The sequence below is a fragment of the Carettochelys insculpta genome, chromosome 3, assembly GCF_033958435.1.
Source record: "Carettochelys insculpta isolate YL-2023 chromosome 3, ASM3395843v1, whole genome shotgun sequence".
NCBI lineage: Eukaryota > Metazoa > Chordata > Testudines > Carettochelyidae > Carettochelys > Carettochelys insculpta.
This window is the reverse complement of record NC_134139.1, coordinates 14,060,789-14,088,594: the sequence shown is the minus strand read 5'-3', so window position 1 is coordinate 14,088,594 and position 27,806 is coordinate 14,060,789. Positions and strand designations below refer to the sequence as shown.

Here is a 27,806-nt window from a genome sequence, read left to right as displayed (position 1 = left end):
GTGATCACACATTTAAGGTAAACTAAGAGCGCTATGCATCCCACAAGAGTGGAAAATTAATATTCCACTGGCATTTCATCACTTTGAGTGCTTGACTGCTCTCTTTGGGCTATATCTACACTTGCCCCCAGCATGGTAATCAGGGTGGTGAGAGATTACTAATGAAGTGCTGCAATGAATATGGCAAAATTTTGAGGAGTAAAGGTTCTTTGAAGTAGCACCGCGGCTACGTGACATGCCATCGCTTCGAAGTTGCCGCGGGGGAGAATTTGCCTAATGAAGTGCTGCATATTCATTGCAGCACTTCATTAGTGATCTCCCATCACTCTAATTACCATGCCCTTTTCGAAGAAGGGGGCAAGTGTGGACATAGCCTTAGGCCGTGTCTACACGAGCCAAAAACTTTGAAATGGTGATGCAAATGGCCATTTCGAAGTTTACTAATGAAGCACTGAAATACATATTCAGCGCCTCATTAGCATGCGGGCGGCTGCGGCACTTTGAAATTGACGCGGCTCGCCGCCACGCAGCTCATCCAGACGGGGCTCCTTTTCGGAAGGACCCTGGCTACTTCAAAGTCCCCTTATTCCTATCTGCTCATAGGAATAATGGGACTTCGAAGTAGCCAGGGTCCTTTCGAAAAGGAGCCCCGTCTGGACGAGCTGCATGGCAGTGAGCCGTGTCAATTTCGAAGTGCCGCAGCCTCCCGCATGCTAATGAGGCGCTGAATATGTATTTCAGTGCTTAATTAGTAAACTTCGAAATGGCCATTGTGAAGTTTTTGGCTAGTGTAGATGTAGCCTTAAAGTTTCAATGTAGAGTTTTAGATGCAAGTAACTTGCAAAAAATCCAGGAAAAAAAACAAAACAACAAAACCATATTAACACCCTTGTGCACCATTAATACAGTTGGGCTACGTCTACACTTAACGAAAAATTTCAAAATGGCCATGCTAATGGCCAAATCAAAGAATACTAACAAGGCACTGAAATGAATATTCAGCACCTCATTAGCAAGCTGCTGGCCTCAGCACTTCAAAAGTGCCGCGGTTCGCTTGCCTGCGGATCATCTACATGGGGGGTCCTTTTTGGAAGGACCCTGCAAACATCGAAATCCCCTTATTCCTGTCAGCTGATATTTGCAGGGTCCTTTCAAAAAGGACTCCCATGTAGAAGACCTGCGGGCAAGCAAACCACAGCACTTTTGAAGTGCTGTGGTCAGCAGCATGCTAATGAGGTTCTGAATATTCATTTCAGCACCTCATTAGTATTCTTTGATTTGGCCATTGGCATGGACATCTCACAGTTTTTCGTAAGTGTAGACGCTGCCTTGGGCTCTTTAGAAGCACTGCAGAGTCCCATTACTGATAGCTTTTTACTTTAAATCCTGTAGGGAAGCGTATCCAGTGATTATACATGGTTCTGACCCGGGGTCGCCTTGTCCTACCCATGTGCCTCCTGGCTTTGACCCCTCTCCATCTGCTCCTAGCCATCTGCTTCCAGACTTGTTCTTTTTCTCATCCTCCCCATTCTGTTACGTTAGATTGTTTTCTCCGTCATATTCCGTTGGTGGTGGCCAAGCAGCTACTGGCTGCATAGGAGATACTGTCTGCTCCGAGTTCTGGTGCCTGATACCATAGTAGCTCCCAGCGGCCAGGAGAAGTAGTTCCAGAGGAACTGTTTTATAGGGTGGAAAATGCCCCATCATTTTTGAGGGATGGTGTGCATGCCCAGTGTTGTTCCATGTCGAATCTGTGGGGATGACGCATGCCCTGTGTGTACAGAGCAGTGTTTTCATTGATCCATAGTGGAACTGTCAGGTTATGCACGCTTGAGGGTCTGACCCAAGAGTTGCTTGCATGTCTCTTTTCTCTCCTCCTCCCCCTGGGTTTTCCAGAGTGGAGTGTGTAAGTTGATATAGTAAAGGAATCATTGATTTTTAACAAAAAATAAAATCCACAAGTTACATTTGTGTTTTGGTTTGGTGAATTTTGAGACTCTTAAAACTGTTTTTTAGTCACCATGTTACTTTTAATATTTCCAGACTAGGTCAGAATTAGTTTCCCCCTCTCACACCATATTTCTATTTCCGAGCCTTGTTGTTATCTAAGCTTTATTATTGTTCTGTAGGATGCTTTTTGTAAAAGCATCTTCATAACCAGATGCTTAAAATAGAAAGAACATTACAAGAGACTAAAGTAGGAAGACTTCAAATGGAAAATCTGAGATTTAAATTAATTTATAAATCTTTGGCACAACTTTTCACATACAATTATAGCGAGCATCTTTTGTGAATGATTCAGTTATCGTCGAATCATAATAATTTAAACATAAATCCAGCATCAGAATAGAACAAATCAATTAGATTTGGTTCCAGTTTCTTTTAGCAGCATTTCTTTTAGGCACAACATGAGTGTATTGAACTGTCTGTTCATTTGCTTTCATACAGTCGAATTTGATTTAAGCAATAATTATTTTTGGCAGCATTGCCAGCTCTCAAGTTTTACATACTCCCCTTGAAGGTTTTGGTACATTACACTTTATATGTGTGGCAGACTACAACCATATTCCTAACATTTTCAGATATTTCTCATTTTCACATTTTTATTTTATTTGAAACAGTCATCCTTTGGGAAGAGTGAAAATGTGAGTACTAAGCAGGCGTTAAGATAGAACTCTAAAAATAAAATGTTTTCATCCTAAGTAAGGTGCAATAATCTCCTCCTAAGGTGCAGACACACTCAGCCATATGTTGTTGGAATGGTTCTATGAGGTGAAACACAGTTTTTTCATTCCATGTGATCTTTTTCCATATTCTTGTATGCTCTTTGAATGAGGTATTGGTGCTTCCTGCAGTGCGCAAAAATGTGCACTCTGTCCAGCAAACTAGAGCTGTGCTGGAGTTCTTTGTGCTCAGTATGTTGAGGGGTGGGACCATTAGTACCTAAATTACTTTTTCTTTTGGGAAGTGTGATTTGAATCTACCTAATGATGCAGAATAACCCCCAAAGTCTCTGAGAAGACTTCCGGTAATTTAGCAATTTGGAGTTCAGACAAAAACAGAAAAAAACCCATCTGATATCAGTCATGCTGTTAGGCAGTCTCATCTGAAAAGGCCTTGGAAATGCATTCTGTTTTATGTAAGACTTTATCCTTTTGATCTACTCTTCCTTCAGGTGTGGAAAAGCCCTCTCGTGTTTATAGATGTTTTCCTGTATAACTTGTCAGACTATTTCTATCCGGCATTCCTTTCTGCTACTTGAAACAAGAGTTTCATGTCAACAAGGCATTTGTCGAGCTTCTTCCTTCATCTCACTACATGAAATGAAATTTGCTGATTTGGATTCCCTGAAATGGGGAAATGTTTTTCCTCTACTTCCACTTCAGGCAAGATTGAAGGACATCCAGCATATCATAATCTCCTTTTAAGTATTATTTTAATAGCCCAATGGAAGACTTGGGAAATTTTGTACATTTTGTTTTCAATATTTGCAAATATCTTGTTTGCAACATTCTTAGTGAAAATTCCGTGTAGCTAGTCTAGTTCTGATAACTCCAGCAGCACGTAGTTCATTGAGCCTGCCTATACTTGTGATACTTTCTGAAAATTCTCACTGTTTTGTAGACCTCTGTTGCTCAATTAAGTCCTGGGTAAAACAATATTCTATTTTTTGTAACCTGAAGGAAGGCCAGGTAATTCCCACATATTTAGAGACAGGTAGTTTTTTAGACATTTAGACCTGCCTTATATTTTATAGTCTGAGAAGTAGCTTACTTGGCTTCTGGTCCAAGTGCTCACATGCCATGTTCTGAGACTTCTTCTATGGCACACTTCATTTGCATCCCACTGTTTCTCTCTCTCACTCACACACACTCACACTCACACACTCACACACACACACACACACACACTTTTTTTGATTAGTCACTCCTCATTTAGCAGCTTGGAGAGCTAGTTTCAAAAAGACAATAAAAATGACTACTTAGTATTCAGAAAGCTTACAAGTACAGAAGGAGAAAAGAATTGTCTTCTTTCGGTATCGTTACTATCTGCGGAGGGTTGATCTTATCGTACCTATGTAATTGAAAATCAGAATTACAAATGAATCACAATAACGTTGTGTCACTTAACCTTCCCAAAGGCATGGAAAACGAACAGCAAAATAGCGAGGGGGAAATTTTTTTCTCGGGTTGTGGTCTGGACAATAATTTCTCAACCATTCGAAACTGTGTTGGAAGTTTAATGCTTTTCTTGTGGTATTGTCAGTCTCAGGAAAGAGCTCTATTATCCTCTAAGTTCTGCTTTGTAAGCTGGATCAAACAGTTCCATTTTCCAGGCAGAATAATCAGCAATCTGATAAATGCTTTTGAGTGTAATCCTCAATCTGCTGGAGATGCGACACACTTTTCTATCCAACATCTACCCTCTTCAAAGAGACTCGGTGAAGTCACTAACTAGCATCAATATTTTTACCTAAGCATTACAAAATTTAGTTGCTCTGACCTTTTCGGTACGGTTTTGGGGAACAGAGGGATCTCTTCTCCATGCATTTCAGAATGAAGGTGTGTATTGTTGAAAATAAGTGTGTGTGTGTGTGTGTGTGTGTGTGTGTGTAAAAATATTCCAGTTTGATAGGGCTTCTCAGTCGCCTTATTTCTGCTGCCCTGCAGTGTCTCCCTTTCTTTGAATTGTAGTGACCATTTTAGTACTCAGTTTCCCGTTCTGTTACTCTGCTTGTGTGATGGTCACTGCTTGTTACCTCCTATCAGTCCTGTTACTTTTGCAGTAGATAAATTTCCTTCACTACACAATCCTGATTTATCCCCAGAACAGATGGAAAAACGTATGTGATGATATGCTTAAAGAGCATAGCATAAACAATACACAAAAAAATTCAGATGTTTGATATTTGTGCAGTCAAATCATTTATTTGAGAGCAGAACTCTGGAGATGTCACCTCAGTCTACTCTAAAGGCTGTCCGGGGCAAAAGATGGGATGTGTAGCTCGTAGCTGAGGAATGTGGATTTAATTAAATATTTAGGTTAAGAATTTGAAATTTATGCACTTGGTTTTAGGAAGGGATAGTAATATTTAAAATGGCCTAATTGTTTGTTTAATCTTTTTATGCTTTTAATGACTAAACGTATTTTGAACAAGTAGTTTACACTTTTATGGTGCTTGCTTTTTTGAGAGTCCTGTGAAAGAGAAGAAGAAGAAATTTTCTTCAACAAAACATTTAGCCTCATATCAAATTTATTCCAGTTGTTGACAGCTCAGGAAATGTGAACTTGAGTATTTCTCCTATAGTACACACCTAACAAAAGGACATCAGAAAGATGAAGATAATGGTCTCTTAGATTTAGCTCCCAAGGATACAGAGGAAGGGCTTGGTAGATTACCCATGTCCTTTGATCTTTTCTATGTATGCAAAATATTAAAAAGTACTTCCAATAATTTGATAATCCTAAATAAATAAGAGGATAATATATTTAGCTAATTTCAGTTTGGTTTCTGATGAACTGTCGTAATTTCAATGTGTACCCAAATGAAAATAGAATGTGTGTATTTTTTTTAAACCAGTATGGGAATATGTTCCAAGCATGATCCCTATTCTGTATCTCATGTTGGCAAATACTTTTTTTTCCCTGAAGTTATCATGTTACCTTTGAATCTGGGTTTCCAGTCAGACCAGACATCTACTGTTTCTAATTTTTGAGATACCTCTTTATAATCAAAATACTCAGGCATCAAGGTATTTGTTTAAGGAAAAGCTTTGTAAATTTAACAGTTAGACTTTTTTAGAGAAAGTAAAGAGGATGTTGGATATTTTGAAAAATAAAGGATGCCACTGATAAGCAGTAGCCTTGTGCATATGCATGCTTTATTCCAGTATTTTAGTGCATCTTAAGGAAACTAAATATAATATCTATATCTGTTTTTCCTTCTATTGCTGTCCGTCAGATTATAAAGTACAAAACCAAAAATCATGATTTTTTTCCCTGCATGGGATGCACACACATGGCTTTTTTAAATTTAAAGTTGAAGTTTGGGGAGAACACTGAACATGAATCCCACAAGCTTGTGCATTCCCTTACAAACTAACAGCTCAAAAATCCTTAATTTTATATTTAATTGTTCTTCCCTTTTTCTCTTAACTTCTCACTTCATGTGAAACCCTATATTTTAGATTTTATCTTTTTTTCATTATAGAATTATAAGATGAGATAGAATTAATCTTGAGGAATTTTAAATTTGGCTTCCTGGTTTGATGTATGATGTTGGAGAAGCACAGAAATTGAAGGAAAACATAAACGTTAATGTGGACTCTCTTAATAAAACGCTACTGAAACAGAACAAAAAAGCAGTCATGTAGCACTTTAAAGAATATTCCAGATTTGAAGAAGTGGGTCTGCCCATGAAAGCTCATCATTTAATAAATTATTATGTTAGTCTTTAAAGTGCTACATGACTGCTGCTTTGTTTTGTATCTGTGGAAATTTTTTTGTGTTTGGTTTTCCACTCCAAAGGGCTAAGTGCATGTCTTGAACGGCACTTGTCACTGTTGGAAGTGTCCTCATCCACCCTGATTTGATACCATTGTAACACTCCCATCTCTAAAAACAGTGAGGAACAACTGAGGGCTTGTCTTCACCTCCACAAAGATCAACCCAGTCAGGGTCGCTCTTACAGAATTTGATTTTTTGCACCCTCTGGTAAAGACATGCAAAATCAATCTCTCTCGGGTCAGCAGTTGACCCCATATTCCTCTTTATCAACAGTCAAATAAGTCAATTTCTGATAGAATTGCATATCTGAAATCAATTTACAGTAATCCCCTGGTATTCATGATTTTGATTGGCGCTTGACTCGCATTGAAAGTGCTCCTCCCCCCTTGCTCCCCCAGCTGGGGGAAGCAGGGGACAAGCCCTGCAGCAGCGGCTGTTGGTCCCCTAGCTGCAGCGCTTCTCCCCTGCTTCCGCCAGCTGGGCAGAGAGCTTCTGCAGCACGGTTTCTCCCAGCTGGGAGAAACTGTGCCATCACCTCTGTCTGCTCACTCAGCTACCCCAGCTGGGGGAGCTGGGCGGGCACACAGCCGTGGTGGTATGGCTTCTCCTCGGTTTCCCTAGCTGGGGAAGCCGGGGAGAAGCCATGCTTAGCTCCTGCAAGCCCCGGGGAGCTGGGAGCTAGGCTTCTGCCTGTTCCCAGCTCTCCACTGTCCATCCTGCTGACTTATGCAAAATTTGAGTTATGCGAAGGTGCATAGGAATGCAACCCTCACATAACTTAGGGGACTACTGTATCTTCCTAGTATAGACCAAGCCTTAGAGACTAATGGATTTATTAGGACATAAAAGTAATAAATCGTAAATAAATAATAACCGATAAATAACAATAAATCCATTAGTCTCTACATGTTACAGGACTCCTTTCTGCTTTTATAGCCACAGACTAGAATGGCTATTCCTCTGAGACTCTCATCTCTGTATAAATATTTCCCTGTTATCTAATTCTTTCACTTCATGCACCTGACGGAGTGAGCTGTAGCCCATGAAAGCTTATGCCCTAATAAATTTGTTAGTTTTTAAGGTGCCACAGAACTTATTCTTGATTTTGCTGGAACAGACTAAGGACAGGTGTGCACTGTGGGAGAACGTCAACTCAAGATACGCATCTCTAGCTACGTGAAGCTCGTAGCTGGAGTCAGTATACCTTAAGCTGAATTTCTTCAGCGTCCCCACAGTGGGACGTCAGTGGGAGACCGATGAGCGGTCACTTTTAGCATGTCCCTTCTGGATCCGCTAAATTGACCCCCAGGAAATCAATCTGTTGAACATCAGTCTCCCATTAAGTGTAGATAAGCCGTAAGAATGTGACAGTGCTGGGTTGGGGAGAGAAGGCAGGCCCATTAATCAGAAGTGCTAGGGACTGGGTATTGCCACTCTCCTTCTCTCAGACATCTGTGCAACTTACAATGAGTTGCTGGGGGGTATATTTTTTAGCATGAAGCGGGGAGGGGGTTTGTGCAGCAAGGTAGTCTTCTCCCTTGTGTATTACCTTGACAATCGATATTTGTGCAATTGCTAGCTGCAAAGATAGTAAATATTTCCCTTTGGATTAGGTCCTTGATGGTAAGATACTAGAGGTTTTTTTTTAAGTGGATGAGAAATTTGTAAGAAAATCAAGTTTGCCTATTCATTTGTTTATTGTGCCATAGGACTGAAAGAAACTGCTGAAGAGATGATCAAGAACAAGTTGGAAGGAAAGGATAAATTAACTCCATGGGAACAATTTTTAGAAAAAAAGAAAGAGAAGAGAAAACTGAAGAAAAAAAGAAAGGTACATATACTCTGATCACTCACATTTTTAATTAAAACCTATAACCGTCTGATTTTGCAAAGGAGTTACAGCTTCTAGAATTATTTTAAGGACTGATAATATAGTATGCTTTCAGTGAGAGACTCTGTTTACCAAACTTACCAGATACAGAGAGTTAGAATGATGTTCAGGGCAATATTAATCGTAAAAGGCTTGCAAATATTTTCATCTCTATTTGGCAACCAGAGTTTAATGGTAAAATTTTGTGTGATTAAAGGAAAATAAACATACATCTATACTGAAATGTACCTTTTTGATCTTTGAGTTTTGTTACATTCTGGAGTATTTAAGTGGGCTTGATATTTGCTGTTAAAATCTGATTGGATAGTGAGGCTTCTGACTGGCATGCACAAAATTCAGTCTCCCAAAGTTCTAGCCGGGTAAACATTTTGAATGGCATTGAGAAATAACTTTGAGATCAACTGGATTTGTACGCCTGAGGGATATTTCTGTTTTAAGAATGACAAGAGGCAATTTTTTTCATGCCGCTGCTGCTTTTTTGCCTTTTCGTTTACCAAAGGAATTTGTGAATTGATTCCTGTGGTAGTAACAAATGCGTATAAGGAAACCTTTTTCAATATTCTGCCTAATTGTCCCTCCATTTTCTTTCTTCATCATAAATCAGCCACAGTATCACAAATGTGGTTTCCTCATCATGGCTCCTGCTGATCAAGGGTGGCCCTGCAGGTGTTCCTTGCGTCAGCTCACATATGCTTGGCATCAATCTTTAAACAGTTAAATAATAACAGTCAAAAGTAGACTGTATCTTAAAAAAAATAGAAAAGGCAACTGCTTGGTTGCAGTGCTGTAAACAAAGATTCTTAGATGGACTTGGAGTTTTGGACTACCACGGAGGAGTGTCTCCTTGAGCCTAATCTCACCCACCACTTACCTCAAAAGAAGCAGGCAGGGCTTCTTAACTGCTGCCACTTCACTGGTCAGTGTGTCCTCCTTCTTCTGTTTCTAGGCCCATGGAGAAGTGTGTCTTGTTAGTACCCCAAACGAACTAAGTTTTCTTTATGCAGAGAGTTTCAGGGCTCTGATGCGCAGTGAAGGCCTCATAGACCACTTCACATTGAGATAAGAGATTAATTACAGTAACGTCTGACTTAGTTAATATATTTAGCCGTTCTTTAGTCAAAGTTACAAATGGCATTAGATCAATAACTGTTAAAAACTAAAAGGTTTTATGGCTTCTATTAAAAAAGGTAATGGTCCACATACTTGAAGCTTTAGTTTTCGAAGGAAAAGTTACTCAATTCTTCAACTTGTTTTCCCCAATAAGTTTAAACTTCAGGGCACAGTCTAGTTATTTACCCCTGCTTTTGCCTAGGGAAGGATTTTGTGGAGGATATTTGTTAGTTCAGAATTTCTATTTTAAATAGGATCAGTGCACTTCATAAATCTTTCAGTAAGTGCTCTGAACGTTTTTTATGTGCTGAATTTTTATTTTTTGCTTGTGGAATGCAGGCAGTTGTGAAACAGCTGTGCTTTTTTGACAGTGACTTCAACCTGACTGTTGTAGGACCGTCTTTTGTAGAGTATAAAGGTAGTTCTCCTTGGTAGTTCAAAAACACGCTGTCCATTCTTCTGAGTGCAATGATTTTACCCATTGGCTATGTCTACACTAGCACACTACATCGAAGTAGCCTGTTTTGAAGTAAGAACATTGAAATAGGCTACTTCGACGCGTATCGTCTACACGTCCTCCAGGGCTGGTGTTGTCGAAGTTCAACGTTGAAAGGAGCCTCCCCGGAAGGAAATGCAGAGCGTCCACACACACAAGCACTCTCCGTCGAAATAAGGGGCCAGCAAAGCTTGTGGATGGGGTCACAGGCTGGACTAGCCCTTCTGGGGCAAGAGCAAGCAGCTGCCTTAAAGGGCCCCTCCCAGACAAACTCAGCCTGCACAGCATGAGGTCCACAGGGCCAACAACTTGTTGAAGACCCCGTGCATGCAGTATGGACCCCCAGCTGCAGCAGCAGCTGCAGCCAGAAGCCCTGGGCTAAGGACTGCTGCACGCAGTGACCATAGAGCCCTGCAGGGGCTGGACAGAGCATCTCTCTACCCCTCAGCTGATGGCTGCCATGGAGGATCCCGCTATTTCGATGTAGCGGGACATGGATCATCTACACGCACCCTACTTCGACGTTGAACATCGAAGTAGGGTGCTATTCCCATCTTCAGATAAGAATAGTGATTTCGACATCTCGCCACCTAACGTCGATTTCATCGTCTAATTAGTGCATGGCACACGTAGATATGACACATGCTATTTCGACATTGTGCCAGCTACTTCGAAATAGCTGGCTAGTGTAGACGCACCCATTGTTGATTTCCTTAAAACATTAACTAAAAAATTGTGTGGATATGGAGACCCAGAAGTTTTCTTCTGATCCTATAACTAATTGGAATGTTTATATGCAATGTATTCCATGGACTTAAGACTTCTTTGAATGTGTCAGTTACATTGCTTATTGTGTACTTGGTAAAATTTATAGTTCACTATGTTACAGGTATGTTTTATGTATATTTGTCTTAGCTCACAATTTTTCATGTCTTTTAAAATCTACTTTTAAGATGCCAATCACATTATAACCATCAAGTTGTGAATTAGTGGCAGCTACCAGAAGCCATTTCATTTATATGAAACTTCTCTATTAGTTGTATGTTAACGGACATGGTGACCTCACTGTATTTTGTTATAGGCTACTGCCGAGGAACAATTGAGTGAAGATGAATTTCCATGTGATGTTGACTTGAATGACCCATACTTTGCTGAGGAATTTGGGAAAACAGGTTGGTCAATGAAAGTAATTTTCACTTGTTTTAAATAAATATATTCTTTCTTTAAATAACAAGCTACAGAAACAGAAAAATATAAAAATAAGGCTCGGTTTCCAGGATTTTTGTGTGGAATTTGTGATAGCATGTGTATCTTGTTCTGTATTGTGTGGAATCTCAGGAATACCTTTTTCCCAATACTTTAAGCTGTGATCATTTAGTGGTCATGGCCAGAAAGTGGCTATGTGGGAGCCAGACCTATCAGCTTATTGTCTTAATGCACCATGGGAAGAAAGAAAGAGAACATGGCTGCCCTTGAAAGTCAACAAAGTTTGAATCTAGCGTAAAGTATAAAAAGTATAAAGGTAAATAAGATAAATACAAGTCTGAGCAGCTTTGGTAGGGGCACCTGGAGGTTTGGCTAATTGAAATAAGTATATCAAGTTTTATGTACATTTACAGACTGAATTTAAGCTCATGTCCTTGAGGGTATGTCTTCAGTACCAGGAAGATTGATTCTACTGCAGTTGATCTTCTGGAGTTTGAGTTAGTGTATCCTTGAGGGTACATCTTCATTACAGGGAAGATTGACCCTGTCTTCTAGGAAAACACTAAATCAAACTTACAGAGCAGCTGGGTCAGTGCTGGTATTCCTCTCCCTCATCAGGAGTAAGGGAAGTCAATGGGAGTGTTTGCTCCCATCAGCCTCCCTTAGTACAGATGGTGCCGAAGCCCCAATTGAAGTACATTGTTGCCCCCCTTTATGGTCCTGCCATTTGCTGGCTCCACCTGAGCCCTGACGCATCACATCCTGGTTGCTTCTGCTTCTCTTTGCTTGCAGCCCCCCTCCCCATTTTATACAACCATACATCTCATGCTTATTTTTTCCATTTAAGGTATGCAGCTGATACCTCTGGGCTGCTAGGTCAGAGGCCATGGATCTTTCCTGGGTAGATTTTTCCTGTTTGTCACTTTTAGATGGGGGGGGAAGGCTGCAGATAGTGCAGTCTGCAAGCAATTCACTAAATTCCATTGCTGACTGGTTTAGACTTGCCCAATTCACTTGGTTCCTCAGTTCTTGGTGTGGGGTTAGTGGTTTAGCCTGTTTGTGCTGAGGCATATTTCCCTATAACAATTTAAAAGGGTCTCTGGAGCCTGCCTGCACCCCACGTACCTCACCGCATTGTTTAAGTGCCCATGCAGTTCACCCTAACATGCCTGAGCGTGGCCATTCTCTTAAGGGTCACCAGGTAATTTTGCACACCAGTGTAGAGTGATTTCCCAGACTCATGGCATAAGTCTTCTATTTATGCATATACCAGTCATATTCTTCTCTGTTTGAGAATTTTAAAGATGTTGCAACAGTGTGTAGAAAGTAGCACTTATTTTTCCATAAATGGAACTCTAGTGTGTGTAACATATTTTAATCACCCATGGCAAACAACTGAGAAATGGAGAACTATATGGGTTTTGAAAATCTCCGTGATGATCTAATATTAAATATGTAGCAGATTTTCTGTGTTTTTATTTAGTCCAAACGTGTGCAGTTTGTATGTTTATGTGGGCATTGGGAATTGCTCTTGAATAATGTTCTTGGGCATGTGGCATTTAGAAAATAAACAGGTCTGACCTAGATTTTGCACATGGCTTTCACAAGCTTCTGACTCATGCTACTTATAGAACTATATATAAACTTTATTTCCTAGCTATAAGGAGACCCAAAAACATTAAAGAAGCTGTTTAAAAATATCCTACGTGTGGCACACGTAGGAAGATGGAGAATTACTAATCTGTAAGTCTTTTTAAAGGATTCTCATTCATAGGACTGGGGTGGCCAGCACGAGACAGGTAAGAATGTCCTGAGGACAGCACTTTTCAGCCTTCCTCGTGGCTGCACACAAGTTACTGGTTGTATGTCCTTAACTGCAAATACTACAGGCCTAATGTTTCCTAGCCAGTTCTCTTGTGGCACAGAAACCAAGAGCTCACTACAATGGGTTAGTGATAATTCTACCCCTTCATAATTTATAAAAACATACATACACTGCACCTTAAAAACAATAGCACATCAACTCACACACAGACCTCTCTACTCCCAGATTCTGCACAGAGCTTGACTGTGTGAATGACTCCTGAGAGAATTTCTCAATTCTGGTTCTTTGAAGGTAATTCTTACAGTATTTTACGACCTTAAATAGTTCAGAGGTAAATAAGGCTATGCCTTGTAGCTAGAAGTGTTCGCAGTGTAAACAGAAGATCAATGGTCAGTATTATAAGAAAGCAGTCTTCATATTAAATGGACAAAGATTGTTAAATTGACAAAGCGTCAAAAAATGAGACCTCTTAAACAAATCTTTCAATATTCGGCTAACTCCTCAGACAACAAATTTGAAGAAGAAACTACCAGGGCAGAAGGTTTTGGGACACCCTGATCTTAAATGAACAATCATAATCCAAACAGGGACTCTGCAAAGAGAAAAGTTTAAGCAGTAATGAGTTCTGAAGGGTAATAAAGTGTGATTTCTGAGGCAGCAGCTTTCTGTACCATACTTGCTGCACAAAAGAAGCCTGCATCCTCTTGATGGCCATTCCGGTTGCTTTCCTGTGTGATGGTTGCCACCTCTTAAAAGAGTTCTTGGCAGAGAGTCTTACAGTGAGAACCTCATTCAATAGTTTGACTTCTTAGGAAGGTCTGGTACTCCACACTCATTGTGCATGAATATAAACTGATAACACTGGTTGCTTGAAGAAATAGCTTTTAATTTCAAACCAGTAACTGGGAGACCCTCTAGCACAGTATTGAACCTATCTGAAGAAAGTTGGACATCTTGACAGATGGATATGGGACAGTTGGCCCTTTTGAGCACTAAAATAGGAGTGGGAAATACTCAGGATTTTTTATATCAAAGAAGCATTTTTAACTTTTTGTGCTGAGTTAGTGTATCTCTTTTCTTCCTTTCTTGATTGGGGAAGTAGCAGAGGCAACTTCAAGTCTTTGGGGAAAGAGTTCCAGAACTTTATATTCCCTACTGCAAATCTTTGACATCCTGCTTCCCTACTGCATTCCATTCCAGTATCATTCAAAAACAACAAAGAGGCACGATGATGTTCCTGTTGAAATAGTTAATGACAATTTAATTGTTATTGGGCTTCGGAGTCAACATACCATTGAGACCAGTTCATATTTCTCTCATAGATGTAGTTTTAAGGTACCTGCAGAATCTCCTCCTGTGAGAGGTAACTATGTTCATTCTAGTGTTCAGTGTACACCAGCCTGTAGTCTCTATTGCAAAGTTTTTGTCAGTGTAGCTACAATGACCAGGAGTTTAAAAAAAAAATCACACACACACACCCAGTCAGCATAATTATTCTGGCAAAACCTTTGGGGGTAGACACAACTATGCTGACAGAAGAGTGTTGTGTTGGTTTAGCTAATGGTTGTATAGAGTGGTGGTCTAACTGTGCCAGCATAAGCCCTCTTGTCAGCATATCCTACATCTCCACTGGAGGGCTTTGGTGATGTAGCTATGCTGGCAAAGACACTGTAGTATATGCAAGACCTAAGCTGGCTCCAAGGGTTCCAAAAGTTGGAGAAGCCCTACACAATGGATGTATATGGAGGGTTTTTTAAAATCCTGTTTTGCAACATTTTGAATATTATACCTGAATTCATAATCAAATCTTAATAGAAGTTGAGATTCTGATTTTTTTTTTTTTTTTTGTTAGGCTCCCCAAGTTTTAAGTGCTTCATTGAGGATTTGATGTATCCTATAATTTGTGTTGGCCAGGAAGAGTTAGTGCTGTCAAATGTCAAGCAAATGGAAAAATCACTTAGTCAAATAAGAATTTGTATATTATACAAGCCAAAAATACTTCTGAAATCTTTATGGATGTTAATGTACTTAAATATCTAACTTTTGTTCTTTTAGTAGTTTTTGCAGCAGGAGATGAAGCAATGATTGCATGTCAGTTGAAATGTATGGAAAAGGAATTAACATGAATATGGCAGAATAGCCTATAATATGCTTGAGGGATTTGTATGATATGGAAAGATGGGGTTAAGAATTCTAGTATTATGTTAATAACATTCTGCCTTTTATTATACCAGAACAAGTTATTTTAAGAGACACTTTAGTTGATTGTTCCCTTTGATTTCAAGAAACCATGTAAGTTTGAGAGAAATATGAAGCATTGTAATTGCCATGTTCTTATTCCAAAAATTTCCATAGCTGGCACATTCAGTATAGCCAGCTAATAGCTAGGAAGTTACACTAGAGGAATATATAATAGCTCCTTCTGGTCTTAAAATCTATTAATCTAGCGTGACCATTTTGCAGGAAATATAAAGTTCAGGAACTTATTAATCTTCCATACTGGGTAAATGAACACTATTGTGCCACATTTTTTAGGAGGGCAGTACTGATTTAAATTCTACATGCAATGTTGATTTGATTGTCGATAGCAAAGAGAAAAGGTCTGCTCATTTTGGAACTAAATAGTGAAATTAAAACTAAGATACAAGACCAAGGCTGGTTTTGACGAACTATAGTTGCTAGGTCAGAGACAGGGAGGTGAAACGCAGTCCGAATTAGAATCAGTCCTCCCCAGAGGCAATTGGTTCTGCACTTCCTCCTTCATATGCAATATTAAAAGTGAGTGTTAACAACTTGAGCTTTGTGTACACAGAGACATTGGTAGGAATTTGAAGCACCCCACATAAGTGAATCTGTATGGTGCCTAGCACAATGCGGTCCTGGACCTCTAGGGCATTTTAGTGCTATTGGTAAGACAAATAAAAATATAATAATATGGATCTGCTTTGCTTCTGACAGTGCTTCCTCTCTGTTCCCTCTCAGAGACCTTTATGATTAGGGCCCTCTGATGTTCAGTCCATTTTGGTCAATTTCACAGTCAGATTACTTTTAACACGGTAAACTTTGATGACTTTGGCCGTGTCTACATTATCCCCAAACTTCGAAATGGCCACAAAAATGGCCATTTCGAAGTTTACTAATGAAGCGCTGAAATGCATATTCAGCGCTGCATTAGCATGTGGGTGGCTGCGGCACTTCAAAATTGATGCGCCTTGCCGCCGCGCGGCTCGCTCCGACGGGGCTCCTTTTCAAAAGGACCCCGCCTACTTCCAAGTCCCCTTATTCCCATGAGCTCAGCGAGGCGCGTCAATTTCGAAGTGCCGCAGCCGCCCGCATGCTAATGCAGCGCTGAATATGCATTTCAGCGCTTCATTAGTAAACTTCGAAATGACCATTTGCGTGGCCATTTCGAAGTTTGGGGCTTGTGTAGACGTAGCCTTTATGTATTTAAATCTGAAATTTCATGGTGTTGTAATCGTGGGGGGCATAGAGGGTCATAAGTTTACTGTAAGGCAGGTTGTGATACTGTACCCATAATTCTGTGCAGCTGCTAGCAGTGGCTCTGCCTTCAGGGATGAGCAGCTGGGGAGTGATGGCTACTGGCTGGGAGCCCATGTCTCTGAAGGCAGCCCTGCTGTCAGCAGCGGCATAGAAGTCATGATGACATGATACCTTGTTTTTTGCATTACTGCTGGAAGAACTCTGCTGTCAGAGCCTGGCACTTGGCCAATCGCTGCTGCTCTCCTGCCATTCAGTTCTGAAGAAAGCTGCAGATTATGGGGGCTGTAGTGTGCACCTCCTCCCTGCAAAATAACTTTGTGACTCCCATGAAATTCCTTTTTGGTTCAGGCCCTCCAATTTGAGAAATGCTGATCTCCCCAATGAAATCTGGATAATATTGGCTATGTCTACACGAGCCCCAGACTTCGAAAAGGCCATGCAAATGGTCATTTCAAAGTTTAGTAATGAAGCGCTGAAATGCATATTCAGCGCCTCATTAGCATGCGGGCGGCCGCGGCACTTCAAAATTGATGCGGCTCGCAGCCGCGCGGTTCGTTCAGACGGGGCTCCTTTTCGAAAGGACCCCAGCTACTTCGAAGTCCCCTTATTCCCATCTGCTCAGAGGAATAAGGGGACTTGGAAGTAGGTGGGGTCCTTTCGAAAAGGAGCCCCATCGGGACGAGCCGCACGGCGGCAAGCCGCATCAATTTCGAAGTGCCGCAGCCTCCCGCATGCTAATGAGGCGTTGAATATGTATTTCAGTGCTCCATTAGTAAACTTCGAAATGGCCATTTTCATGGCCGTTTCGAAGTTTGGGGCTAGTGTACACATGGCCATAGGGAAAAAAGCACCTGAGATCAGATTCCATGGGAGGAGACCAGCCAGATGGCTGGTAGGGAAAGCAGTTGAAGCTCATGCACTAAGCTCCAGAGGCTTCAGGTTCCATTCTGAGTGTCAGCATTACATTAGGTGTATCTCATTTTATCACCAGTCCGGATGGCTCAATGGTTTAAGGTCCCATATTCAGGAGGCAGTCTTCCCCTCACCTAGGTATTCTGGTCTCCAAAGGGAAGTGTGGGTTCAAATCCCGCTCCTAACATAGATTTCATTTTTCCTTGCCAGGAAGTTAAAGTATGGATTGGATAAATGGACTGTAAGGCAGATAGAAAGCTGGCTAGATCATTGGGCTCAGTGGGTAGTGACCAATGGCTCTATGTCTCCTTGGGGCCTGGTATCAAGAGGAATATCCCAATGGTCAGTTCTGGGGCTGCTTTTGGTCAGCATGTTTAATAATGACCTGGATGAAGAGAGAGATTGCACCCTGAGCAAATTGGTGGGTGACACTAAATAGGGGAAGAGGTTGATATATGATGGAGGGTAGGGATAGGGTCCTGAGAGACCTAGACAAATTGGAGGATTGGGCCAAAAGAAATTTGAGGTTCAACAAGGACAAGTGCAGAGTCCTGCAGTTAGGGTGGAGGAACCCTACGCACTGCTACAGGCTGGGAACCAATTAGCTAAGCAGGAGTTCTGCAGAAAAGAACCTGGGGATTACAGTGGATAAGAAGCTGGATATGAGTCAACAATGTGCCCTTGTAGCCAAGAAGGCTAATATCATACTGGGGTGCATTAGTAGGAGTACTGCCAACAGATCTGGCGAAGTGATTTATCCCCGTTATTTAGTACTAATCAGGATGCATCTGGAGTATTGGTTTCCAATTCTGGGCCCCATTTCAACAAGGGATGTGGATGCGCTGGAGAGAGCCCAGTGGAGGGCAACAAAAACAATTAGTGGTTTGGAGCACATGGCTTATGAGGAGAGGTTGAGGAATTTGGGGCTTATTTGGTTTAGAGAAGAGAAGAATGATGGGGCGGGGGTGGATTTGATAGCAGCCTTCTACTACCTGAAAGCGGGTTCCAAAGAGGATGGAGACAGACTGTTCTCTGTGGTGACAGATGACAGAACAAGGAGCAGTGGTCTTAAGTTGTAGTGGGGGAGGTCTAGGTTGGATCTTAGGAAAAACTATTGCAGTAGGAGGGTGGTGAACCACTGGGGTCTCCATCCCTGTAGGTCTTTAAGCTCTAGCTTGACAAGGCCCTGGCTGGAATGATTTAGTTGGGATTGGTCCTGCTTTCAGTGGGGGTGTTAGACTCAGTGACCTCTGGAAATCTCTTTTGACTCTGATTTTGCAATCTGTGGCACTTTTTTTCATGGCCATGAATTTGGTAGGGCCCTATCTGTGATTTGTCTTTTATGTTTCCTTATATCGATCTTATTTCAGTCTTTCCAGGACTGTTTGTTTTTGCATCCCTGATGTGTAGCCAGTTTGAAATTTCTCTCAGCCTTCCCCAAACTTGTTCAGTTTTTTTATATACAACATAGACTTGATTAATGAGTGGAAGAGGAGGAACAAACACCTCCAGAATAGGGGTCCCCTGATGGGCTTGAACTTGCTCTGCCCTGAACAGTTCCCTGGAGATACTGACTCAATATCAGGACTTGATGAACAACTGATGTGCATCTTTGTTCTTATTATTGGCAGACAAGATTTTGTGATGCTTCTATGCTTTTTGGTTTTTTTCCTCTCAAACTCTGAGAAACCAGTCCAAGCTCTGCAAGCTGTTTGGAATCAGTTGAGAGATTTTTATTTTAAAGGAAATTACTTAAAACATTTCAGGGGCTCTTTTTCTGTCCTGTTGCATAGCATAATTAACAAACTAGACTTTTTTGTTTTGGCCTTTATATTTCTGGTCTCTCCTCTGGAAATCTGGCTGAACAAAGTGGATCCAAATATGTTCCTTAAGTACACCCCCAAAGGACTGCTATGTATTCCTGGAAATGGGCTTGGCAAAGGTCACAGAGCATGATTTATTCCAGTCGGCTTTCCATTTCCCTTTCTTTATAACACTGTAGGTTTTGAACAGTGTTCCCTTTAATTTTTTTGTATCCATGGGTGGAATAAATTTCATGTGCACCAAGGCATGCTTGGATGTGCACCACCAATAAAAATACATGGTGCTCACTGGGTGGTTGTGGGTGCACTGCCAATCATCTGGGTACCACCTGAATTTTCCCTGGGTGGCTGCCCATGCTCTCAGCTTCCAGGAAACATTGGTCTTGAATCTTCTTTGAAAGAGAAATATGATTGCATAATATTTGTAAATAGGATTTTCTTTAATGATAACTGTTTGTTGTGGGCTTCTCTTTCATACTCTTATTATTCGTTGTTAATATAAGGAACAGAGTGTGCACAGGACCTTCTTAGTGAGTAAAGAAAATTTCATCAAAATAAGATGAGCTTACATTAGGCTTACAATATTTTGGTCCCCTGTTATTCTGCGATAATCTTTCTTTCAAATGTTTGTTTTTCATGATAAACTTTTACTGCTTGTCTGTAAATTTGAGGAATAATTTCAATCTTGGGTATTTTTTTCTCACACAGCCTTTACCTTGACTTTTATTTAGCTGTTAGTTTGGCTCAGCTGCCAATACTCTCAATGGACAGATAAGGAAAACCTATTTAAACAGTTTTTCTTAAGGTGTTTCTGTCAGACTGTCCTATTCTGTGTTGGAAGTTAAGTGAAAGGAATGATCATTTTAGTGAACGCATGTGAATTCAGTTACTTGTAAAAAGAATGAGAAGTCCTGTGGCACCTTAGACAAACAGATATATTGGAGCGTAAGCTTTCATGGGCAACAACCTACTTTGTCAGATGCAGCGGGTCTTTGACCACAAAAGCTTATACTCCAATATATCTGTTACTCCATGGTTTCCCAAACTGAGGGGGTATGCCCCCTCGGGCGGCATGAAGAAATTCCAGGGGATGTGTGAAGCGACCCAGTCCCCCGCCCCTCTTCGTTTCCCCTAGTCCAAGAAAGAGCCAGTCCTTGCTTCCAGCTCTAAACCCAGGCTGTTTTATGTGGGTGACCTGGCGCAGCTGCTATAAAAAACAGGCAGCCAGCAAAGACCCACATGTAGCTAGCTGCCTCCTGCAAAGGAGTGTGGGTTGAGGGGAGAGGGAAGACAAGGATGGGGTTAAGTGGCGGCGGGGGGGGGCTGGGGGAACCTGGCTCGGGGGAGGGGAAAGAGATGGGGTAAGAGCGGGGGGCAGGCGGTGCCTGGTTTTGGGGGAGGGGAGGTGCTTGGGTGGCTGGCTTATGGGACTCGGGTGGCTGGCCTCAGCAGCATAGGCTCAGGCGACTGACCTGCTGTTTGGGTTGGCAGCTCGGGCAGCTGGTGGGAAAGCAGGCAGCTGGCCCCAACGGCTGGTGCATGGGCAGGTGGCTCTGGCAGCGCAGGGATCAGGTGGGTGGACAGCTGGTAGGGGCAGCTCTGGCAGTTGGCATGGGGCTCAGGCAGCTGGCCAGCTGGGTCTGCACCGGGCATCTGCATAGTGGGGGCTGTGCCATTAGGCTGGCCAGTCCATAGTCGGCCACCAGGCTGGGATGGGGCTGGCACAGTGTCCGGCACCCCAGAAAGGACTGCAGTTGGTCTCTGCAGGGCCTGGGTCATGCCAGCAGCCCATTTGGGGCAGCTGGTGCTCGTGGGTGCCAGGCCATGTCCCGCATGGGGCTGGAACCAGCCGTCACAGCCTGTGGCTGGGCTGGTGTCATCCCAGCAGGGATCAAGGTGCAGTGGGAGGTGGGGGGCCCTGGAGCTGGCGGGGGGGACACTAAGGCTTTGGCAGTTGGCGCTTGGGGTGGGGCAGCACAGCACCATTGAGTCTGCTATCTGCTATTTTCCAGACAACTTTTCTGGCAACCCCATTAATAAATTAGTATGCAGTTCATTCAGTGTTGATGTTGATACATTGCCAGAAGTATTGCAAGAACAAACACTTGAAATAAAATATGATTCAAGTGCAAAAGAATTTTGAAAACTCAAGCTTGGGTGAATTTTGGATAAAATATTTCCCAATGTGCTTGAAAGTTGGGGAAGAAGTGCCACATATATTCCATTTTTGTAAACATACCCCTGTGAAAAAAGCTTTTCAAGTTTACTCACATTAAAAACGAAACAAAGAAATTGAATGGATGTCAAGCAATTTGTGTTTTGCACTTTCATCTTTCAAACCTAGGATTTCCCAGCTTGTGAAGAAAATGCATCATCCTTCACATTCAGTTCATTTTGTTTCTGCTGTTTCTAATATTAAATTACAATTTTATTAAATTTTTGGGCCAAGAAAAACTATTTGTGCTTATTTTTAATTTTACATAACATTTTTATATCAAGTTTTTGTGTTTATTTTAATTATGTATTGAAATTTTGGTTAAAAGGGGGGGTTGGATGATGGTAAAGAAGAAGTGGGGAGGGTGTGAAGGTCTCTCAAAAATCAAAAGTGGGCGTGATGCTAAAAATTTTGGGAACCACTGTTAATCTGTAAGGTGCCACAGGACTTCTCATGCTTTTTGCAGATACAGACCAACACAGCTATCCCTCTCATATGTAACTTGTGTAGCTGCATAAACTCATTTCTCTTTGGATTTATATGTGTAAGATTTGAACAGAGTGGCTTTGTGTCACTGGCTTTACCCCACTTACAGTACTGGTTCTCACAATTGCTCTTTTTGCAAGAAGGAAGAAGTTGTAGCATACCCCACTGTCTTTTCTGCCTGTCATCACTTCTGCCAGTTTGGGTGCTGATACGCACTCAGTGGGCTGAGTGAATATTGTTCCGTGTAAAAACACTTGCTAGAGCATATCCATAATTGATTTCTCATTTTTCTAGCTTTGCTTTTATTACCTGAAATTGAAATACCAATCTCAGCTTACTGAGATACACTTTTAGATATTGCAGCTATAGGAATTAGTCTCATACATACTTATGAATTAATATACATTTGTTTTCCATGTGATCAGGTTCAAAGAAAATACCGAAAAAACACAAGAGAGAAGAACGTGCTCCAGAAAAACAAGCAGAGACAGAAAAACACAAGGTAATTTTTATATTAAAGCATTGAAGGTTCCAGACGTAGCTTCCAGTCCCTCAGACACTTGTGAGTTCATCACATCTGAGTAGTTCCTGTGAGTCAGGTAAGGCTGCTCTGTGGATAGAAATGTAATTAATGCCTATCTTTTTGACTCTTTGGAAAATATGTTGTGCCAACCTGGTTTCATTCTTTTGAAGAGATTATGTATTTGGTTGATAAAGGAAACTCCATAAATGTAATAGACCTTAAAAAGAACAAGTGTGTGTGTGTTACGAGGTACTCTGATTAGAAAATTGGTACTGTAAAGTATCTGTAAGGAACGCATTAAGTAGGTAACTGGCTAATGGACAAATTAAAAAAAAATCGTCTGTATGGAATCCCTATCAAATGGGAATGTTTCTTGTGGAGTTCAGTAGTTCATCTGTATTAGACCCAAAATTATTCAGGTCTTTCCTCAATGAAATATAAAATCAGTGCCCCTCTGCAGAGAGAAGAGCAGCCCAGACTAAGATAGATGGATTTAAATCAAAGCAAATTAAAACATCCAGTGGACCTCTTCAATTTAAATAATCAATTTTAATAAACATTTTCAAATAAATGATTATTTTCTAAAGGGAGGTGCACTCTCACTGGTTTGATATACCCATCGAAACCTGTTGATGTACAACTAAATAGAGCCTTTACACTAGATGTGGCATCTTTTTTGCTACCTTGGAGGGTACGCTATACTTAAACACATTTGTACACAGTTGCACTGTTTAATTCATTCCAATTCTTATTCAGTCTTCGTTTTCACTAAATTAGAAAAGAGCGATGGGTAAAATAGTAAATATTCATAATTTGGGAATTGAGATCCTAAACAATACTCATGAGAGACTTCCTCAGTGGGTTCTGTAAATGATCCCAACGAGATACATGGTGGTGTCTCACGGGATCCAAGGGTGGATCTCTATGCTTGTGATGACTTTGGCCTATTCTTGGGTCACACCCTTAACACAGTGTGCAGCCTACTATGTTGTAATTATAAAATTTCATTTTAAAGCTGATGTTGTATCCCTTGTTGGTTGCTTGCTTGCTTTGATCATGTAATTCTAGTATTTTAGAGACACATGGCTTCAGCATATTTAATTTTTATTTAAATGTTTTGAGAGGTGGTAATATATTCAGACCTCAATATATTTTGTATTAAATTCAGATTTAATTTTAACCAGGTTTATTTTTGTGAGGAAAACTTATATTAAAAAAAATCTGATTTAAATAAATATCTGAATTTTTTTCACAATTTTTCCTCAAAAAATTGATTTGTTTTCATCCATCCTGACCAGATGTCAGGAACTGTGAGTGACACTAGAAGCAGAAATTATCAGTGAAAAATGTTTTGCTCCAATATACTTAGATATTCCACTTCAGTGCAAATTAATTTAAAAATAAAACAAACCCTAATGTTATGTTTAAATAGTTGTTTCCTGTTTGAATAAATAGCAAAAGTAGACTATTCAGAGTTTTTAGCATTGTCTTGAATTTATTCCCTGGATTGGGGGGTGGGTGGTCTTATTTCTCATTGGTGTGAATGAGTTTAAAGTATCCACTTTAATCACAGAATTTCTTTTGCTTTTGTTAGTGTGTGCCCTAAACTTAATTTCTTATTTGATTTAAAATTTTTCACAAATATCTTTAAGATAAGAGTTGTTTTCAAACATTTTTTCATTTCTGTCCTATAATCTTATTGTTGAGATCACATGAATCTTGGAACTCCCATAAGTGGAATGTTTAACCATATGACCACTGTGAAGATGAAAATGACTGACAGTGATTCTATTTAATTGGAAGCCTTTCTGGATTGTTTTGTATTTGAAAATAAAAATCAGCTAAATGAGAGTTGAAAAACAAATAAAATGCTTTAAAGCAAGCACAGATGATTATGGGATATAGCCCATGTAACAATGCTGCAAAGAGGCTAAATTGAACATAAGCATAACAGCCTGGTGGAAATGAGAAGAAAATCTTTACCTCCTATGTTGTTCTACTGGTATAAAACTCGCTGAATAATGTTGTAGTTTTTCTCCTCACTAGGCCCCAAATGTTTTAGAAGACATATTTAGTATTATAATAAACATTACTGTGTTTTATAATTGCTTACAATCTGTTTACAAATTACAACTGTTCCCCCTGGAGCCTTGGAATCATTAGTGCTCATGTTTTAGAAGGAACATGTGTATTCCATACTTCTCAAAGGGATGTTATGTAAATGGACTCTTCTTATTCTAACAGGCAGAAATGGCACTGCTTATGATGGATGATGAGGATGATGACAGAAAACATTTTAACTATGAGAAGATTGTAGAACAACAGAACCTGAGCAAGAAGAAAAAGAAGCAACTAATGAAAAGGGAAGAGTTGATAGAAGATGACTTTCAGGTAATATTGATATAGATTTCTAGTATTGAATTGCAGCAGAATTTAGTAGTATCTCGACTTTTTCAAGAGGACTGAATCAGAATTCTGATATATGAATTGTACTTCAGTAATCGGGTTTGACAACATTTTAACAGTGCAATTGAATATAAACCTCTTCGTGGTACTCTTACTGAGAAAAAGGCTAGTATTTTAATGATGGGATCAAACGAGGATACAACCTGACTCAGGCTATGTCTAGACTAGGGACAGTATGTCAGTTTGCAGATATGCAATTGTAGTTACGGCAGTTGCATAGTTGGAATTGCGTGTTTGTGATCAAATTACCTGGCCGTCCTCACTGAAGAAGGTCGACAGGAGAGTTTCTCCTGTCAACCTTCCTTATTCCTCCTGTCTCACGAGGAGGACAGGAGTTGACTGCCGACCCCAATAGGTTGATTTTGTGCATCTGTGCTAGATAGATGAAATCAAACCCTGAAAGATCTACCCTGAGTGGGTTGATCATCCAAGGTAGTATAGACATTGCTTTAGTCAATATTGCTTTTGAATGTTGACTGTATTACCCACCTGTATATCCCTGTCATCGTAAGATGTGGGTGCACTTTATATTGCTTTGAAGATTATTGGCAATATTTTCCTAATAGGAGGAGTAAAACTAGACGATGTATAGGAATTTAAGGAGACAGAGTTCACTTTTCAAGGCCACGCACAATCTGTTGGCTGGCAAATTTATTATTGTCCTTCTCATGGCCTTTCTCCACTGACTCCTTCCTGCTCACTTATTTTTAACCAACAAGGAATGACTTTGTTGGCCCACCTTTTGTGATACGCAAGGTTTGCATGTTTATCTCCTGCAGGTGTTTGACTCACCCACTCCAAAGGACAGAGGAATCCTTTATGCTTTTGTGAAGTTCATATTCCATGAATACCTAGTTTAATTTATCCAGACTGACAAAATTCTGAAAATTACCATTTGAAATGTAAATATTAAAGTTTACATTTGGCTTAAGTAGGTCTCACTCAGGCAATTAGTGTTACCGATACCTCGTACAATCTGTCATTTAAATATGATTGCACTATTTTCCCGTATGTTACATTTTCTGTCCTGTTTCTGAAAATTATTTTTCATTGGTTGAAGGGTTCAGTAAAATAGCTTCTCTTTTCTTTCTTCAGGTGAATGTTGCTGATGCAAGATTCCAAGCACTGTATACCTCACACTTGTTCAACTTGGATCCTTCTGATCCAAACTTCAAAAAGACAAAAGCCGTGGAAAAAATTTTGGAGGAGAAAGCTCGCCGAAGAGAACAAAAGCAGCAGATTTCTGCAAAGACAGAGATGCAGGAGAATGAGATTGGAAAGAAGGGAAACATCCCTAAGAAATACGTAGATCCTGCTTTATCAATGCTAGTAAAGTCTGTCAAAAATAAAACAGAACAATTTCAAGCCAGAAAGAAACAGAAAATAAAATAAAAGCTAGTTGTTTGGCTTTTCTCAGTCCAGCTTGTGTTCCTTGTGAAATGGCAGAATTTGTAAGAACTTCGTGGATGTTGAATCCCATAGAGAGTAAGGATTTCTGAAGAATCTGTGCCAGTGTTGGGGCTGGAGGCTGAACTACAAACATATTACAGTATCTCCTTTTCCCCTTTCCTCTTTGTCCCACAAACACCTCTCTGAAGTGGTATATTTGTAAAATAATTCACATACAGGAGCAAAATTAATGCATTCGAAGTTGTTAGTTAAAACGAATAGCAATGTTAAAGATGACTACAAAGAACATCATTAGTATTAAAAATGAATGCATTTATAAATGAATGTTAGTAACATCAAGTCCTGACATGACTGAGATTTAAAAAAGTCTTTGTAATTTCATAATGGTGATTTTAATACTCTGAGTCTGTAAATACAATGTTACTGATAAAGATAACTTTTAATATAACTGAAAGTGAAGGTGAGTGACTTTTGTTTTTGTTATGAGCTACGTGGATAATGTGGGAAACAATAAAAATATATTTTTGTTCACTAATGGCACTATTCAGTTCTGTAGTCCTATAAGGATTCCAGAGCACTTCAAAATACTTAGTGAAATCCTCTGATTTAGGAGAGATCCTCACTTACAGCAAAGTAACTGAAACAGTTAAGGTGAAACTTGAATGCCCAAAGTTAGGTATCAGAATCCATCTCTTGTCACCTAAATAAGCTACATTAGACATTTTGTTAAATTTCACCCAGTGATGCATTCCTGTTACCATAACTCCGCTAATAGTTGCAGAACTTGTTGGTAAAGTGATAAGCAATGACTAAAAATATGCATACCACCAGTGTACTCTAACAGAGTTAAATGCATGAAAATGGTTAATTGCTGGACCTTCTACTTGAGGGTATGAAATGTATGTATAAACATACTAAATGCAGTCTGAACATGTTTACAAAATTAGTTTTTTCAGAACTGTTTGTCCCATATATTCCACATGGAACAAAAATCTTTTAACCGTGTATCTAACATAAAAAAGAAATTGGTATCCAAATAAAATTTCACTAAACCCATTAAGACCAGTCAAAATGTCTTGCACACATGAAGGAAATACAGATGGATGTTGATTGACACTGTTGGTCCTTCAATGTGAAAATACAAACTTTTAGTAAAAAAACAATTTGTTTTATGCAGAAAAATTAAGCAAATAAGATAAACCACATATTCAGTTACAGTACTTTGTGGTAAAAGCTGTGCAGTGTGAAATATAATCTGGAAGTAGAAACAGGTATCTTCACAAGAGAGTTTTGTGTAAAGGAGTTCTGGAATTCAAGAACCTAAAATATATTTGTTGATCACTTGTGCATCTTAACTGGCAAATCTCCAGATTCACTTCTAAAATAGCTCAAGTGAAGAGTTGGGCAAATGAACAGACCTTTAGTGGTTGACCAG

At 40.2% G+C, this 27,806-nt stretch overlaps 1 protein-coding gene across 1 annotated transcript in view; it reads left to right on the top strand.

Annotated features, from left to right (window-relative positions):
- The window catches only part of ESF1 (ESF1 nucleolar pre-rRNA processing protein), a 68,570-nt gene extending 41,169 nt beyond the window's left edge, over positions 1-27,401 (top strand). The window contains exons 10-14 of the mRNA XM_074989368.1: positions 8,217-8,338; positions 11,086-11,176; positions 22,398-22,474; positions 24,740-24,886; positions 26,057-27,401. Of these exons, the coding sequence (XP_074845469.1) occupies positions 8,217-8,338; positions 11,086-11,176; positions 22,398-22,474; positions 24,740-24,886; positions 26,057-26,353 (734 nt within the window). The 3' untranslated portion in view covers positions 26,354-27,401. The remainder of the gene's footprint in view (positions 1-8,216; positions 8,339-11,085; positions 11,177-22,397; positions 22,475-24,739; positions 24,887-26,056) is intronic.
- Positions 27,402-27,806: the final 405 nt, after the last annotated feature.